This window comes from Ahaetulla prasina, chromosome 6 (assembly GCF_028640845.1).
Source record: "Ahaetulla prasina isolate Xishuangbanna chromosome 6, ASM2864084v1, whole genome shotgun sequence".
Classification (NCBI taxonomy): domain Eukaryota; kingdom Metazoa; phylum Chordata; class Lepidosauria; order Squamata; family Colubridae; genus Ahaetulla; species Ahaetulla prasina.
The window spans coordinates 108,298,508-108,316,317 of record NC_080544.1 but is presented as its reverse complement, the minus strand read 5'-3'; the positions used below and the strand labels follow the sequence as shown (position 1 = coordinate 108,316,317).

At 43.7% G+C, this 17,810-nt stretch overlaps 1 protein-coding gene and 1 long non-coding RNA gene across 8 annotated transcripts in view; one reads left to right on the top strand and one right to left on the bottom strand.

Moving 5' to 3' along the window:
• The window catches only part of LOC131200530 (uncharacterized), a 64,593-nt gene extending 53,651 nt beyond the window's left edge, over positions 1-10,942 (top strand). Inside the window, exons 3-4 of one of the 2 annotated variants that reach the window (XR_009155645.1) lie at positions 9,840-9,936; positions 10,808-10,942. This is a non-coding gene — a long non-coding RNA (uncharacterized LOC131200530). Of the gene's footprint in view, positions 1-8,234; positions 9,937-10,807 lie in introns of both variants that reach the window. The other variant, XR_009155644.1, reaches the window with a different exon arrangement.
• Positions 1-15,816, bottom strand: part of LOC131200525 (cytochrome P450 2J2-like) — a 28,767-nt gene extending 12,951 nt beyond the window's left edge. The window contains exons 1-5 of one of the 6 annotated variants that reach the window (XM_058187392.1): positions 14,432-15,814; positions 9,822-9,984; positions 8,159-8,308; positions 7,731-7,891; positions 4,016-4,192 (exon numbers count right to left, since the gene is read on the bottom strand). In XM_058187392.1, coding sequence (XP_058043375.1) covers positions 4,016-4,192; positions 7,731-7,891; positions 8,159-8,308; positions 9,822-9,984; positions 14,432-14,602 — 822 coding nt within the window. In that variant the 5' untranslated portion in view covers positions 14,603-15,814. Of the gene's footprint in view, positions 1-4,015; positions 4,193-7,730; positions 7,892-8,158; positions 8,309-9,821; positions 9,985-10,104; positions 10,815-10,993; positions 11,126-13,755; positions 14,407-14,431 lie in introns of those variants that run through there. The other 5 variants (XM_058187396.1, XM_058187397.1, XM_058187395.1 and 2 more) reach the window with 5 other exon arrangements.
• Positions 15,817-17,810: the final 1,994 nt, after the last annotated feature.

Here is a 17,810-nt window from a genome sequence, read left to right as displayed (position 1 = left end):
ACCAAGACAAATTACTTGTGTGTCCAATCACACTTGGCAATAAAAAAATTCTATTCTATTCTATTCTATTCTATTCTATTCTATTCTATTCTATTCTATTCTATTCTAATCAACTACAGCTGTGTGTTCTGGCCTGTCGTACCCTTGTACTAAATTCAATATTGTTAACAGCATCTGTCTTTTACCGAACATTTCGGGGAAAGTACTCATTTAGGTATGAATTAATTTTAAAAAACCCTGTTAATTCTTTTCCTCCATAATGGAATTTCTTTAGGGAAAAAAAGGGGGAAGAGATAATAGGCAAACATGAGACAAATGAAAATAATTCTAACTTTCCCCACAAAGAATTTCCTGTTGAAAGAAATGTCCATCTAGGTTCAGTTCCAAGTGGGGAGAAAGACACTGGAAACATGGTGGCTGGTTGGAAATATGGTTTTTAATGGTGGGTAGAACCACATGGTTTGCGGTACTGGGCAAAAAGCACATGGGAGAGAGAGAGAGAGAGAGGGAGGGAGGGAGAGGGAGAGAGGGAGGGAGGGAGAGAGAGAGAGGGAGAGAGAGAAAGAGAGGGATATATATATATATATATATCTCCGCTGTTCAGCTTTGAATTTGAGCTTGTATTCTGATTGGTAGTCAGATGCCCATGGGGCCATGCAGGGGTAACTTTGTAGGTTGTCTTTTGAGCTTGGTTGACTCTTGCCGGGTGATGATGTAATGAAAGGGCTTTGGGCAATTCCTACTAGGGCTCTGCCTGAAGGAGGTAGATCTTTGTTATGTGGAATAATAATAAACTGGCCCAGGCCTTAATGGCCCATTGACAAAAAGTGTGTGTGTGTGGGGGGGGGGGGGCTGAGTTTCTGCCTCCCTTTTAGGGGAAATATTCTGCCCTTTTAATATTTTTGGAAATATTCCATTTTCCTAGGAGAGGGATAGGCGGGGTAAAATGCTCCCAATTCGGACTGAATCCGGTAGTTATTGTGGCCGCTGGTTCGGCGATCTGGTAGTGATTGCGGAGCAAAGCTCCGCCCACCTGCCCGGGTGTCATTACATCCTGGTTTTATTTATTTATTATTTATTTATTATTTTGATTTATATAGTGCCCTTCTCCCAAAGGACTCAGGGTGGTTTACAGCCAAATAAAACAAAAATATAAAAATTAAAAACATTATTAAAAGACTCATTCAATTTGGCTAACAACTAAAATTCAATAAAAACTAAAACTCAATTAAAAGCCCCCATTAAAAACTATTAGGCCAGCCCTGCGCAATGAAACAAGAAAGTCTTTAGCTCGCGTCGAAAGGTCCAGAGGTCAGGGAGTTGAGGTAACCCTGGAGGTAGCTCGTTCCAGAGGGCAGAAGCCCCCACAGAGAAGGCCCTCCCCCTGGGGGTCGTCAGTCAACATTGTCTGGCTGACGGCACCCGGAGGAGGCCCTCCCTATGGGAGCGCACTGGTCGATGGGAGGCATTTGGAAGCAGCAGGTGGTCTCGTAAGTAACCTGGTCCTATGCCATGGAGCGCTTTAAAGATGGTAACCAATACCTTGAATTGCACCCGGAAGACCACCGGCAACCAGTGCAGCTTGCGCAGGAGAGGTGTTACATGGGAGCCTCAAGTTGCTCCCTCTACTACCCACGCAGCCTCATTCTAGACCAGTTGGAGCGTCTGAGTGCTCTTCAAGGGGAGCCCCATGTAGAGAGCGTTGCAGTAGTCTAGGCGGGAAGTGACGAGGGCATGAGTGACCATGCATAGGGAATCCCAGTCTAGGAAGGGACGCAACTGGCGTATCAGGCGAACCTGATAGAAAGCTCCCCTGGTGACGGCCGTCATATGATCTTCTAAAGACAGCCGTACATCCAGGAGGACGCCTATATTGTGAACCCTTTCCACGGGGGCCAATGCCTCGCCCCCTACAGTCAGCGAAGGAGTCAGCTGACTGTAACGGGATGCCGGCATCCACAGCCACTCGGTCTTGGAAGGGTTGAGTCGAAGCCTGTTTCCAGACCCGTAGGGTCTCCAGACACCGAGACATCACTTCAATGGCTTCGTTGGGGTGGTTAGGGGTGGAAATGTACAGCTATGTATCATCAGCGTACAGATGACATCACACCCCAAAACCACGGATGATCTCACCTAGCGGTTTCATGTAGATGTTAAACAGGAGAGGTGAGAGAACTGACCCCTGAGGCACCCCACATATGAGGCGCCTCGCGATTGAACTCTGCCCCCCCCTGTCAACACCATCTGCGACTGGTCAGAAAGGTAGGAGGAGAACCACTGAAAGACGGTGCCTCCCACTCCCAGCCCCTCCAGCCTTCGCAGCAAGATACCATGGTCGATGGTATCAAAAGCCGCTGAAAGATCTAATAGGACCAGGGCAGAGGAACAACCCCTGTCCCGAGCCCTCCAGAGATCATCTACCAACGCGACCAATGCCGAACTGGAACGGGTCCAGATAGACAGTTTCATCCAGGTGCTGGGGGAGCTGTTGAACCACCACACTCTCAACAACCTTCGCCACAAAACGAAGGTTGGAGACAGGACAATAATTCTCTAAAGCAGCTGGGTCCAGGGAGGGCTTCTTGAGGAGGGGCCTCACCACCGCCTCTTTTAAGGCAGTGGGGAAGACACCCTCCATCAAAGACACGTTGACAATTCCCTGGAGCCAGCCTCGCGTAACCTCCCGGGTGGCCAGTACCAGCCAGGAGGGACACGGGTCCAATACACATGTGGTTGCTTCAGCCTCACCAGTATCCTGTCCATGTCCTCGGGAGCCACAGCATCAAACTCTTCCCAAATAACATCACCAAGATCTACCTCCGTCATCCTGCCCGCATCTGCCCAATCCGCGTCTAGACCATCCCAGATCTGAGCGATTTTATCATGCAGATATTGTCCAAAGTCCTCAGCACGCCCTTGCAAGGGGTCATCCCGTGCTCCCTGCAAAAGGAGGGAGCGGGTCACCCTAAACAGGGCGGCTGGACGATTATCTGCCGATGCGATAAGAGCAGAAAAATACTCCCGTTTTGCTGTTTTTATCGCCACTAGATAGGTCTGAATATGAGACCTTACTAGTGTTCGATCAGATTCAGAACGGCTGGCTCTCCAACCACTCTCTAGGCATCTTTTCTGGCGCTTCATCTCTCTCAGCTCCTCAGAATACCAAGGAGCCGGTCGAGACTGGCGCCGGGTCAGAAGCCGCAAAGGCACGACATGATCCAAAGCCCCAGCCACCGTCCTTTCCCAGGCGGCCACTAGTTCTTCAGACGAGCCGTGAGCTAGATCCTCAGGAAATGGCCCAAGCTCCGTCAGGAACCTCTCCAGGTTCATCAGGTGCCTGGGATGGAACCAATGGGTCAGCCCTGTCTCCCTGCGGCGGGAGTTGGCAGTTCGAAAGTCAAGTCGAAGGAGCGAATGATCCGACCGTGATAGGGGTTTGATGATTAAATCCCCTAATTCTAGATCAGTCAACCACTGCCCAGAGACAAAAACCAGATCCAGTGTGTTTCCCCCGATGTGAGTGGGACCCTCCACTAACTGGGTCAGGTCCAAGGCTGTCATGGAAGCCATGAACTCCCGAGCTGCCGTTGATGATTCACCAACTGATGGCAGATTGAAATCCCCCATAACCATAAGTCTGGGGGTATCAACCGCCATTCCGGTTATCACCTCCAGGAAGTAATGTGTTTTTTACCTTCTGCGCATGCGCAGAAGGTTTTGCGCATGCGCAGAAATGCACTTCCAAACCGGTAAGAAAGGTAAGTAGATTTCACCTCTGAGGGTGGGTGCTAACTTCCTACACTCCCTTGTCTAAGGAGGGTTCAAGATTGCAAAGGTACGATATAGCTCTTATTTGGAAGCAATCTGAATTAACATGGATTAAATTCAGAAGAGAAGCGAGATGAAAAAGAAAAAAAAAATCCAATAAAGACAATTTCAGTAGATCCTCCGGTTTCCTTATAGCGAGGAAAGTAATAATTCCTTGCCCATGTATTGAACCACAGTAAACCCATACCTTCTCCATCTGTAGAAGATAGTAATCAATGAAATCTTGCGGCTCATGGAGAGAACTGTATTCCTTGTGTTTCTCTATTTCCTGCTTTGCAAAGGAAGTGATCACTTCTACCGAAGCAGAGGCCTCTTTGTGAGGGCCGGGAAGGTAGCTCATTAATCGTGGGAACACAAAAAGCATCTAATAGAAACGGAAATTGGGAAAAAAATGTATTTATTTATTTCCCATCACAATTAGAAAAGACTCTCAACAGTTCGCAGTAATAGACAACACTTAATAACCAAAGAAAAACATTGCAAGCACATTAAAACATGGCAAACAATACATGGTGTCAGGCAGGGGTGAAATGCTCCCGGTTCGGACCGGATCAGCTGATCCGGTAACAATGGCAGCGGTTGCCCGGTTGCCCGGTTGCCCGGTCGCTTGCTTGCCCCTTCTTTTAAAAAAATGCTTTTAAAAGTTAAAAAAAAGAGGCTCTGGTGATCACAGCTGAGCTGCGCGATCATCAGAGCCTTTTTTTTTACTTTTAAAAGCATTTTTTTTACAACCTATTTGGTTGAATAGATTCTAAAAAAATGCTTTTAAAAGGTTAAAAAAAAGTTCTGACAATCACAGCTGAGCTGCCTGAATAGGTTGTAAAAAAATGCTTTTAAAAGGTAAAAAAAAGATCGCGCGCCACTGCTGATCACCGCACTGTTCTTCTTACACCACGCCTCCTTTTGGTGTGCACTGCATGTGTGCACATCTCACATTTGGTGTGTGATGCGCACTGCGTATGCACACATGCAGCGCACATTCGCAGCCAGTGAACCAGTAGTAAACCGGTTCAAATTTCACCACTGGTATCAGGCCTCAAAAGCTCTCCAGAAAAGCTTGAAATTTCCAAATTCTTGTAGAAAACAAGGTTAGAGGCAGATAATTTATAATAAAGCTATTATAAAATTCTCTCCAGGAGCCTTTCTAAATACCTATGGCTAACTGAGCCATGATTTAATAACTTAGACCAACTAGATTCAAATGCCAGGCTAAATAATGAATTAACTACATAGGTCAGATTTTCAGTGTATTAATTTTAATAACAGAATAACAGGGTTGGAAGGTACCCTGGAGGTCTTCTAGTCCAGCCCCCTGCTGAAGCCAGAGACCCTCTGACAAATGCCTGTCCCATCTTTTCTTAAAAACCTCAGCTTCTGGAGGCAAGCCATTCCACTGATTAATTGTTCTCACCGTCAGGAAATTTCTCTTTAGTTCTAGGTCTCTGTCTGATTAGTTTCCATCCATTGCATATTGCAATTTCTTCAGGTACTTCGGGAAATAGATTAACCACCTCTTCTTTTTGGCAGCTTCTGTTCCTGCAACCTTTCTTTATATGTTTTAGCCTCCAGTCCCCTAATCATCTTTATTTATTTATTTATTTATATTTATTTATTTTGTCAAGTATATATTTAATAGGGATGCGGTGGCTCAGGGGCACACCTGAGCTTGTCAATCGAAAGGTCAGCAGCTCAGCGGTTCGAATCCCTAGTGCTGCCATGTAACGGGGTGAGCTCCCATTACTTGTCCCAGCTGCTGCCAACCTAGCAGTTTTGAAAGCACATAAAAATTCAAGTAGAAAAAATAGGGACCACCTTTGGTGGGAAGGGAACAGAGTTCCGTGCGCCTTTGGCGTTGAGTCATGCCGGCCACATGACCACGGAGACGTCTTCGGACAGCGCTGGCTCTTCCGCTTTGAAACGGAGATGAGCACCGCCCCCTAGAGTCAGTAACGACTAGCACGTATGTGCGAGGGGAACCTTTACCTTTACTATATATTAAATAATATATATAAGTATAAGCATGAATTGAATACATAAAATGAATACAATTAAAGGGAACATTAGGACAGGGATGGTAGGCACACTAGTGCTCTTATGCACGCCCCTTACAGACGCCCCTTCCATGTTCATATTTATACCTGCTATCTTGCACATGTTTGACAAACTAATAAATAAAATAAAAATAAATGTAAACAAGGGATCATGGATGGCCATCTGCTGGTCATCACTGAAATGAGGGATTCTTTCATGGGGAGAACCACTTTGGTGTTGTTGTTAATGCACCAGCCTAGAAACTAGATAGTCTGAGTTCTAGTCCCAACTCGAGCGCTAACTCAACTGTATGACACTGGAAGAGTTCTTGTCTCTCAGCCCTGGGAAGTGGGCGATGGCAAACTCTTGACAAGAAAACTGCAAAGACTCATCCAGTCTTTTCACCTTGAGTCAAGACTGATTCAAGGACAGATACACCTACTGGGGATAATAGTGCAATAAATGGTTTCCAAGGCTCCCCCCACATTACATTCATAATTCCATGAAATTACTGAGGGAAACATACTGTATTTTTCAGAGCATAAGACACTTTTTTCCCTCCTAAAAGAGGCTGAAAATTTGGTTGTGTTTTATATTCCGACTGTAGCTTTTCGGAAACTTTTTTTAGCCCTAACGAGGTGCTAGTGAGTGAATCGATCTCCTGCTTTATTCAGTGAAGTGATCTTCCCTGCTTTGCCTGCTCCCTCCAACTCTCAGCTGTGAAGCTTTTTTTCAGCCCAACTCTCAGCTGTGAAGCTTTTTTCAGCCCAACTCTCAGCTGTGAAGCTTTTTTTCAGCCCTAAAGTGGCGCTAGCGAGTGAAGTGATCTCCGTGCTAAGCTTTTATTCAGTGAAGTGATCTTCCCTGCTTTGCCTGCTCCCTCCGACTCTCAGCTGCGAAGTTTTTTCAGCCCTAACGAGGCGCTAGCGAGTGAAGCGATCTCTGTATTTTGTCTGCTTTTCTCATTGCTTCTCTCTCCAAAGATCAGCTGTGCTTTAGAAGCTGTTTTTATCCCCAAGCAGGGGATTAAAAAACAGCAAACTAATGTGCTGAAGCTGACCAGACTAAGGATGCTAGCTAGCCAGATGACTACCTGGTAGGCAGATTTTTTTTTCCTATTTTCCTCTCCAAAATCTAAGCTGCATCTTATACTCCGGTGCGTCTTATACTCTGAAAAAGACGGTAGGTTTTTGGAGAGCTTTAATATAAAACATGACTCACCACATGAAAAAACAGTGTTGAATCATCTTTTGCTTGAGTGGCTTAAACATGGGATGGATAGATGGAGGGCCATCTGGTGGTGATACTGAAATAATTGGGGAGAACCACTTTGGTTTAGTGGTTAATGCACCAGCCTAGAAACTAGATACTCTTTGAGTTCTAGTCCCCACTCAAGCACTAAATCAACTGGATGACCCTGGACTGGTCCCTGTCTCTCAGCTCTACAAAGTAGGCAAAGGGAATCCATTTCTGAAATTTTGATAAGAAAACTGCAAAGGCTTGTTGAGGGTCTTCTCAGGCAAAAGTTGAGTCTGACTCAAGGGTGCAGATGCTTACTGTGTGAGAAGTACAACTGATTATTTCCAAGCCTTACATTCATAATTACATGAAAATACTATTGGAAACTAACGCCGGGAAAGATTGAGGGCAAAAGAAGAATGGGACGACAGAGAATGAGGTGGCTGGATGGAGTGACCAAAGCAGTAGGCGTGAGCTTCAATGGACTCAAGAGGATGGTAGAGGACAGGAAGGCCTGGAGGAATGTTGTCCATGGGGTCGCGATGGGTGGGACACGACTTCGCAAGTAACAACAAAAAAAACTATTGGAAAAATAGTTTTGGGGGGAGCTTTAATTAGAAAACATGACTCACCACATGAAAAAAGCAACCAGAGAATTTCACAATAACGTCAAGGGATTTAATTAACTTCTGGAAGTTCTCATCTTCAGGAGCAAACTGATGTCCAAAACTCAAAGCACATATGACATTAGAAACTGCATTTGCTACTGCACATGAAGGGTCAAAAGGCTGCCCTGCAAACAAAGATATTTAAGCGAAGATATTTCATAATGAATTATTAAAGAACAGGAGAAGAGAGGGAGGGAGGGAGGGAAGGAGGGAGGGAAGGAAGGAAGGAAGGAAGGAAGGAAGGAAGGAAGGAAGGAAGGAAGGAAGGAAATTGGGAACTCTGTCAGTTGTTTCAAAACTAAAAAAATAATAATAATCTTTTTCTTTAAAATACTCAGAATAGAAAAGATTTTGGCAGATGCAGACTAGAGCCATTACCCCAAATTACAGACCTTCTGTTTGTCTAAACATCTCCACCAGTGTCTGAGCTACGTCTTCTATCTGATGCTCAATGCTTTTCTTCCCCAGGCCCAGCTTCCGCAGAGAAGTGACGCCAAAGTGTCGCTGCTGTTTCCAGATGTGACCATTGGAGAAAATGATTCCTAAAGGCATCAGCAGACAATGATAAATGATTCCTGACTACATTCATGTTTTTTTTTAAAAAACCCAGTTTTTGCCAAATATCTCTTTGGATTTCAGATGGGAATACCAAACCTTTATGACATGTTGCCATTTTGTATGATTCTGGCTATGTTAATTTTTTTTTTTTTTTACAAAAATATTTATTCCTTTTGGGAGTCACATGGACACCGGGACACGCATGTGGTATGGTGACCACAGATGCATTGCTTGCCAGCCTCCATCTTATACAATGGACATCAAGACCTTCTCAGATGATGTAAACGTTCATGTACAAGAATATATGTCATAGGCACAAGAGACAGGATCTTCTCAGGGATCTCAGAATCCGTCTGCGACTTCCTTCTACAAGATTGGAACTGACCAGCAAAATAAGCAAATGGCTTTTTTATTCACTGGATTTAATCAAGTGACCAGTGTTGTTGATGTTATTTAGTTTGGGTCATGAAATGTCTGCAGGAAAACAATTAAGCTCCTGGAGCAACAAGGACCCCTTAATCAAATTTCTATTGTGTTTTTCCTGCCAATAATTAAGTACGATGTTTTAAACTGCTTTTATGGAAGCCATCTATAAATGAAGAAACACTTATAAGAAAAGCTTTGTTAAAAGTGACGAAGCTTATTATTTCTGAGCCCGAATGTGATCGTCTTTATCTGACCTATTAAAGCATGTAATAGGGAAAAAAATGGCCAATAGTTCATTAAAGACAATGACTTCAAATTAACGAGCTGAGCCCAATTTACAGAGTTTACTTTACAGAGTCAGCATATTGTCTCCAACAATCTGGGTCCTCATTTTACCCACCTCGGAAGGATGGAAGGCTGAGTCAACCCTGAGTCAGTGGGACTTGAACTGCCAAACTGCTGGCAATCAGCAGTCAGCAGAAGTAGCCCGCAGTACTGCTCTCTAACCAGTGTGCCACCATGCAAAAAAAATATATTTACATATTCATTTAAAAAAAAAACCAGAGCCCAATCATATGTGGTTTTATGTATTACATAAAGAGACATCAAATAATTACAAAAAGGAAACACAATGTCTGAGTCAATTTATCAATGTAACAGACAAGATGGAACGCAATGGAGATGCACAATAATGTGGTGTAAAGTGGATTATAGCAATATTTCTTTTGCTTATCTCATAACTGTGAATCATTTGGTTTATTATCCCTTATTTTCTTCCCCCCATGCTATTTCTTTCACTTATGACTGTATGACTATAACTTGTTGCTGGCAATCCTTATGATTTATATTGATATATTGATCATCAATTGTGTTGTAAATGTTGTACCTTGATGAAGGTATCTTTTCTTTTATGTACACTGAGAGCATATGCACCAAGACAAATTCCTTGTGTGTCCAATCACACTTGGCCAATAAAAAAAAATAAAAAAATTCTATTCTATACATATTATCCCCACAAATTGTAACAGTGCGATGGTTATTTAGATATAATTCCTTATTATTTCTACTTACCCCTTCTATTCCCTACAGCTGTCATGAAAGCATCATCTGGTCGATAAGAGAATTCTTCTAGGAAGCTCATCATTCCTTCTTTCACAGTTTTGAATCCAGATAGCACTACTATAAGGTAATGTCCAGACCACATGGAGTATATATTTCCATATTCTTTTACATGCTGTCAAGTGAATCAAAGTTGTGAAATGTTATGATCATATAAAATAGATTATTTACAGCTAATATGCCACCTACTGTCTTCCCTAAATCCTCAATTCTAAGACCTTTCACCCTACGCAACTGTCTGTTTGTTGTTTTCACTCTCTAAGATTCCTGCCAAAAACTTCGGTATGCATTTCCTTTATATTCCTGGGATGTTCCTTTCTCTTTGTTTCTTCCTAAAATCCGCTATCTCCTATCTGTTCGCTCCATTCTCCTTTGCCTCGAATGTGAGATGGTCTTCTTACTGCCAACTCCTCCTGTGAATGACAGATATGTGAGCCAATAATTGTCTGAAACAGTGTCAGGGTTCCAAGTAACACCTCCAATGAAAGAAGACTCCAAGGCTAGGTCTTCCTGAAAGTCCCATTTTATTAGAGATGTCATATTGGCACATCTGGGAAAACCCGAATCTGAAAGCTTCCAGGTTATTCCCACACAAAAGAAAGTCCAACTCTTCTGCCTCAGCACCCGCATGTCCATCACATTGCCCAATCAATGCACTGCCCCAACTGGAGATGCTTCCCAGCCACACCCCTCCAGGTGCAAGGTAGAGTGGCCTTGACTCTCTGAGAAAGGAATGTTATCTTGACTATATATATCCCCAGCTCCATACAATCCCCTCTCCCAGTTTCCCACAGCACTAATTTTGGCAGGCCTACAGAGCCAATGCCCAAGATGGCTTCCAGGCCTGACAAACAGTTTGTCTAGGACTCATATCTTTTAAGCAGCCCATTTTGCTTTTCAAAGGCTTTCTCAACCTCTTTGTCCTTTGTTTTCTTCAGCCATCAACTCCTGAACTGTCCAAGTGATTGTTATGTTGACGGGACAGTCTAGAGACTTTGTTGTGCCTTAATCTAGCATTCTTCATCAGACGGGTTGCGACCTGAATTAAGATTGGCCACAAGGACAAAACAATCTCTATACAAACTATTACAAACTATACAAATATACAAACTATATAAACATACAATGAACGGTTGCAGGAACTGGGTCTGGCTAGTCTAGTGAAGAGAACGACCAGGGGAGACAGGATAGAAGTGCTCCAATATTGGAGGGGCTGCCACAGAGAGAAGAGGCTATTTTCCAAAGCAAAGAAGGCCAGACAAGGAACAATGGATGGAAACTGATCAAGGAGAGATTCAACCTGGAAATAAGGAGAAATTTTCTGACAGGGAGAAAAATCAAGCCATGGAACAGAAGTTGCCTTCAGAAGTTGTGGGAGCTTCATCTCTGGAAGCTTTCAAGAAGAGACTGGACTGCCATCTGTCAGAAATGGTGTTGAGTCTCCTGCTTGGGCGGGGAGGTTGGACTAGTAGATGACCTACAAGGTCCCTTCCAACTCTGTGAATCTAATCTAATCTATTGGGTAAGGTGTTAAAATAAACTTCCTTGTGATTGATGACTCATGCAGAGAGTGTGGGGGAGAGCCTTGTTAGTCAACAGTCACCCCAAATCAAAGAGAGTCTGGTCACACCCGTTCACACTTTAAGGAGCCTTATTGCACTGTTTGGGAAAGACCTCATCTTCAACAGAGGACAATTGCACTCACTGGAACCGGCATTGTTCTCAGTGCTTCACTTTGTTCAATCGGAAGCAGAGATTGTGGCACTAGTCCATTTCTCTGGTTCCAGGGAAAGACAGAAAAGCTGGAGACAATCGGCTGCAAGTATAACAAGTTCTAAATTTATTTTACTCTTGTTTTTAACATTTGTATCTATGTCTCTTTTATATGGCTGTGTGTATACTGCCCAGCTTCAATTAGAACGAACTGGGCTGGGTATAAACTTGATAAACAAATCAAATAAAAATATATATTCCGCATACAGAAATGATACTGTATTTTTTAATACAATGCTATTAAAATATCATTATTTTAATGTGAAATATTAAAAATATTTAATATGAAATATTTAATATGAAATGTTTCCCTATTATTCTACTTGCATTTTTTACCTGCTTTCGAATTGCTAGGTTGGCAGAAGCTGGGACAAGTCACGGGAGCTCATCCCGTTCCGCGGCACTAGGGATTCGAACTGCTGAACTGCCGACCTTTCGATCGACATGCTCAGCATCTTAGCCACTGAGCCACCACATCCCCTCTTTTATGTAAACTGCCCAGATTCACTTAGATGAACTGGGCTGTGTATAAACTTGATGAATGAATCAAATAAAAAAATATATTCTGCATACGGAAATGATACTGTATAGCTGGTTTATTGCTGTTGCGGTGGTTTTTTTTCAACCTCCTCTAAGGGTATCTCTGTTGAAATGGCAACAGAAATTATTCCCGAGATGAAATTTTAAAATCTATTCAGGGGAAAAGAGGGGTTTTTCCCATATGTCTATGGAGATTCTCAGTCATCCAGGTTATGGATGTCCTTGAGGTGCTTTTTCAAAAGGCAACTGGACCTTCTTTTTCCTTAAAGACATTTTGCTTCTCATTTGAGAAGCTTCTTCAGTTCCCCCTGGGTGATCCCACTCTTAGGCCTAAAGAAAAAATGCATGGTTAAATGAGCCTCCGAGAAAGTCTACAAGCAGATAGTGAGGTTTGCAGCAGGGTTCTGCCAATACTTTTCAGATCGCTAATCTGGTAAACAGTTCACTGGCTTTTCTCAGACCAAGGAGAGAAAGAAAATGAGCTTTTTTCTCTCTCCAGCTGAAACATTTCTCCAAGAATGCACATGTTTCGGGTGGAAGACAGTCATAAACAACATTTCCAGCTTATAAATTCCCCCCAACATACACAAACACATTTGTTCTGCTCTGTGTAACTGTTTCTTGGTGATACATTGGTTTAAAGAAAACCCTTTTGGTCCTTCACTGAGAATAGAATCGTGAGGTTTGTGTATTACTCTAGCATTCCAAAATAGTTCTACAGCACCAGCAACTTCAATCTCTGCTCCTGTATTTTTTTGGCTTTGTAGCCTACATCTTGAATTGGATGGTTCTTTCCCCTCTGACTTTTTGATGAAAAAGTGGAACCTGAAAGAAGAATGTAGCTTTCGTTATCTAGACAAAAGGGTCGTTTTAACTGGACTTAGCACACAATGACTAATTTTGCTAGTGACTATTGGAGGAATATTACTAAAGGTAAAGATAAAGGTTCCCCTCGCACATATGTGCTAGTCATTCCTGACTCTAGGGCAGGGGTCTTGAATCTTGGCAATTTTAAGCCTGGAGGACTTCAACTCCCAGAATTCCCCAGCCAGCTTTGCTGGCTGGGGGGGTTCTGGGAGTTGAAGTCCTCCAGGCTTAAAGTTGCCAAGGTTGGAGACCCTGCTCTAGGGCACGGTGCTCATCTCCATTTCAAAGCCGAAGAGCCAGCACTGTCCGAAGACGTCTCCATGGTCATGTGGCCGGCATGACTAAATACCAAAGAAGCATGGAACGCTGTTACCTTCCCACCAAAGGTGGTCCCTATTTTTTCTACTTGCATTTTTTACGTGCTTTCGAACTGCTAGGTTGGCAGAAGCTGGGACAGGTAATAGGAGCTCATCCCGTTACACGGCACTAGGGATTTGAACCGCTGAACTGCCGACCTTTCGATCGACAAACTCAGCATCTTAGCCACTGAGCCACCGCGTCCCTTACTATTATTACTATTCATATATTACTATTACTAGATATTACTATTACTAGAGTATTGTAATTCCACCAACTAAATGATTCTCCCCATTACACAAAGTTTCCTGAAAACTACTTCTGAATATTAAAAAGTTAGGTATCTTACACAGCAAAGTGTGTTGGTGCAGGAAAATGTGCCAGAAGTAGAGAGATGGTTCAATTAGACTGTATCACCGCCAATTTCTAGGTCATACTATACCAGATACCAAGCACATATGCCATATTTGTACAGACAAACCTGTTTTATTGCTTCCTTCTCCAACCGTATGAATCATTATCTAAGACAGCTGTTACTCTTCAGAACACAGATCCAGAAATAGTTTTTGAAATCATTATGGAACTGCAGAATTAGAAGGGTTCATTTAAGCTATCAAGTTCCACCTGTTATCCACTGCAGGAACACAAAACAAAGCATCTGCAAAGAGGAATCTCTAATCTCATTTGAGCAGTGGGAAGGGGAAACAATTCCTCTCTCTTGTGAATTCGTTCCATTATCAAACATTTCTTAGTAAGATTGAACTAGAATCTGCCTTCTAAAATGTCAATCCTGCCCTTTGAAGTTTCTTTCACACCTTGCTCTGTGAAATGTCAGTGAGCAGGTCTCAGCTTGAATATTCTGGCTTGATGAGGTACGTAAATAATCAAGCATCATCATTAGCACTTAATTAATTAAATTCCTCATCCATTTTACTAAATTAATAAATTTGTTTATAGTTATAGTACAAAGCAAACAATTGATTATTATTTGGTATATGACTTGCTGATTATTTAGAATGAAATACCTTACGGAAATAATCTTCACGAAGCCAAAACCCGTAAGCCCACAAGGTCCCAATGAGAGGTAGAGCCAAAGGACCAGGAGGCAGATGTCTTTGGGACCAGAGTTGTTTGAAGAAGAAGAGACTCAGCAGAGCAAGCAGCAAAACAAACAGAAATATCCCCATCGCCATCATTGTCCTGCTGGCTCTTTATTTCACCGATGGGAAGAGAATGGCAACATGTCATTTAATGCTCTAATGAGCATTGGTCCTTTGCGAGCAGGATGTTATCAGATCAAACCATGGTAGCACAGTTGTTAAAGGGCAAGCAAGGATCAAATTATAGGAAGAGAGCTGTAGGTGTTTTGAAATACCTGTCTAAAAATGATCTGCCCATACAAGCTGCTTAATCTATGTGCACAACTGAAAATGATCCATACCAACATACCCAGTGGTGGGATTCAGCCAGTTCGCACCACTTCGGGAGAACTGGTTGTTAACTTTCTGAGCAGTTTGGCGAACTGGTTGTTGGAGGAAATCATTAGGGCAGAGAACCGGTTGTTAACATATCCATATGTTGTGTGAACCCAGCAATAGGTTGAAGAAGTTTCAGTATTGAGTAAATAGAAGCAAAACACAATGTTAAATGAATAGGTATATACAGTATATGAAACATTTGTCATACTGAATAATTGTTCTGTGTTTAGTTGTATGCTTTTATGGTGTTTTAAGTTTAAGCCTCTGTTGGAATAGCACACAGTTTATAAGGGTTTGGATGCACTGCCACTTTTACAACCGGGACTTCCTTGAGTTCTTTCACTCCTTCAGGCAACCGGAAACTCAAGGCCTTCAACAGGTTAGTCTCAATTCTTGCCAGCTGTCTCCCACACATACACGCTGAACTGTAGGTGAGGCAAAGCATAACATAACATCAGAGTTGGAAGGGACCTTGGAGGCCTTCTAGTCCAACCCCCTGCCCAGGCAGGAAACCCTACACCATTTCAGTCAGATGGTTATCCAACATTTTCTTAAAAATTTCCAGTGTTGGAGCATTCACAACTTCTGAAGGCAAGTCGTTCCACTTATTAATTGTTCTAACTGTCAGGAAATTTCTCCTTAGTTCTAAGTTGCTTCTTTCTTTGACCAGTTTCCACCCATTGCTTCTTGTTCTACCCTCAGGTGCTTTGGTGAACAGCCTGACTCCCTCTTCTTTGTGGCAGCCCCTAAGATATTGGAACACAGCTATCATGTCTCCCCTAGTCCTTCTTTTTGTTAAACTAGACATATCCAGTTCCTGCAATCGTTCTTCATATGTTTTATCCTCCAGTCCCCTAATCATCTTTGTTGCTCTTCTCTGCACTCTTTCTAGAGTCTCAACATCTTTTTTACATCGTGGCGACCAAAACTGGATGCAATATTCCAAGTGTGGCCTTACCAAGGCATTATAAAGTGGCACTAACACTTCACGTGATCTTGATTCTATCCCGCATGCACGAAGGGAATAGTAATTGATTCTTCAGAGCATATCCCATCAGAAAGGCAACATGAAAAGATTTGTAACAGATGAAATAGGTTTCCATGCTGAATCTCGGTAACTTCTAGCAGATTCAGTTTCTGGAGCTTTTTTCTCCCTTTTACTCCATTCATGCTCTTCAGGTGGGACGCCTTTATACCTGGCCACATAACAGCAGGGGTGGGATTCGGCCTATTAGAACTGGTTTGGATGAACCGGTAGCTCCGATGATCAGCTGAGAGTGAACTGGTTCGCTCCGACGACTAGGTGGGCTCGCTCGCCCGGCCCTGCGCTATACTGACCTATATTTCCTTTGTTTGAAGCCCAGCTGATCGGCACGGTAGAGTGGATTGGCTCGCCTCAGCTGTTTTACTCACCAGGCCTGCAGTAGAAGGTAAGTTTTAGAGCTGTTTTCAAATGCACCACGCACTTGGGGCACACATGCGACTGAAGCAAGCATGCTCGCACGAAGCACGCGCTCAGTGAAGCGGTTGTTACACCTGTTGAATCCCACTACTGCTAATGTGGCATTGGGCTACATTTCATCTATTTTCCTCAGGGATTTAAATATTCAAGCTCAGATTGTCAGTTCAGGAAAGGCCCAGGATGTCAGCTTTGCTTTGTGACTGCCATGGATCTGCCCCAACTGCTACTGGGCTTTGATATTTTGTTTCTCGCTGAAGAAGAACCAGCTTTGCATAACTCTTATTGCTATGGACATCTGCAATAATTGGGGATGACCTTCTTCAGACCCTATTGTTCAGGGATGAAGGGCCACCAAAATAGTCCAGTTCAGCTAACAAATAGGTCTGGATGGAATACATGAGGGATGAAATGCTCCCGGTTCGGACCAGATCACCTGATCCAGTAGCGATAGCGGCGGGTGGTTCGGAGAACCGGGAGCAAAAATCCCTGCCCCCTACCCCATGCCCAGCTGAGCCGCGCGATCATCAGAGCCTTTTGTTTTTTTACTTTTAAAAGCATTTTTTCTTCGGCTGAAAAAATTTATTTATTATTTATTTATTATTTAAATTTGTATACCGCCCTTCTCCCGAAGGACTCAGGGCGGTTCACAGCCAAGTAAAAACACACAATACACTATAAATACAATTAAAATACAATTAAAAAACTTATTAAATTGGCCACAATTAAAATTTGGAGATAAAACCCATTAAAAACCCATAACTTAAAAAACTAACCCAGTCCAGCGCAGATAAATAAGTAAGTTTTAAGCTCGCGGCGAAAGGTTCGGAGGTCCGGAAGTTGACGAAGTCCTGGGGGGAGTTCGTTCCAGAGGGCGGGAGCCCCCACAGAGAAGGCCCTTCCCCTGGGTGTCGCCAGACGACACTGTCGCGCCGACGGCACCCTGAGGAGTCCCTCTCTGTGAGAGCGCACGGGTCGGTGAGAGGTATTCGGTAGCAGCAGGCGGTCCCGTAAGTAACCCGGCCCTATGCCATGGAGCGCTTTAAAGACGTTCACCAACACCTTGAAGCGCACCCGGAAGGCCACAGGTAGCCAGTGCAGCCTGCGCAGGATAGGTGTCACTCGGGAGCCACGAGGGGCTCCCTCTATCACCCGCGCAGCTGCATTCTGACTAACTGTAGCCTCCGGATGCCCTTCAAGGGAGCCCCATGTAGAGAGCATTGCAGTAGTCCAGACGAGACGCCACAAGGGCGTGAGTGACTGTGCACAAGGCATCCCGGTTCAGAAAGGGCGAACTGGCGCACCAGGCGAACCTGGTGGAAAGCTCTCCTGGAGACGGCCGTCAAATGGTCTTCAAAAGACAGCCGTGCATCCAGGAGAACGCCCAAATTGCGCACCTCTCCATCGGGGCCAATGACTCGCCTCCCGACAGTCAGCCGGACTCAGCTGACTGTACCGGGATGCCGG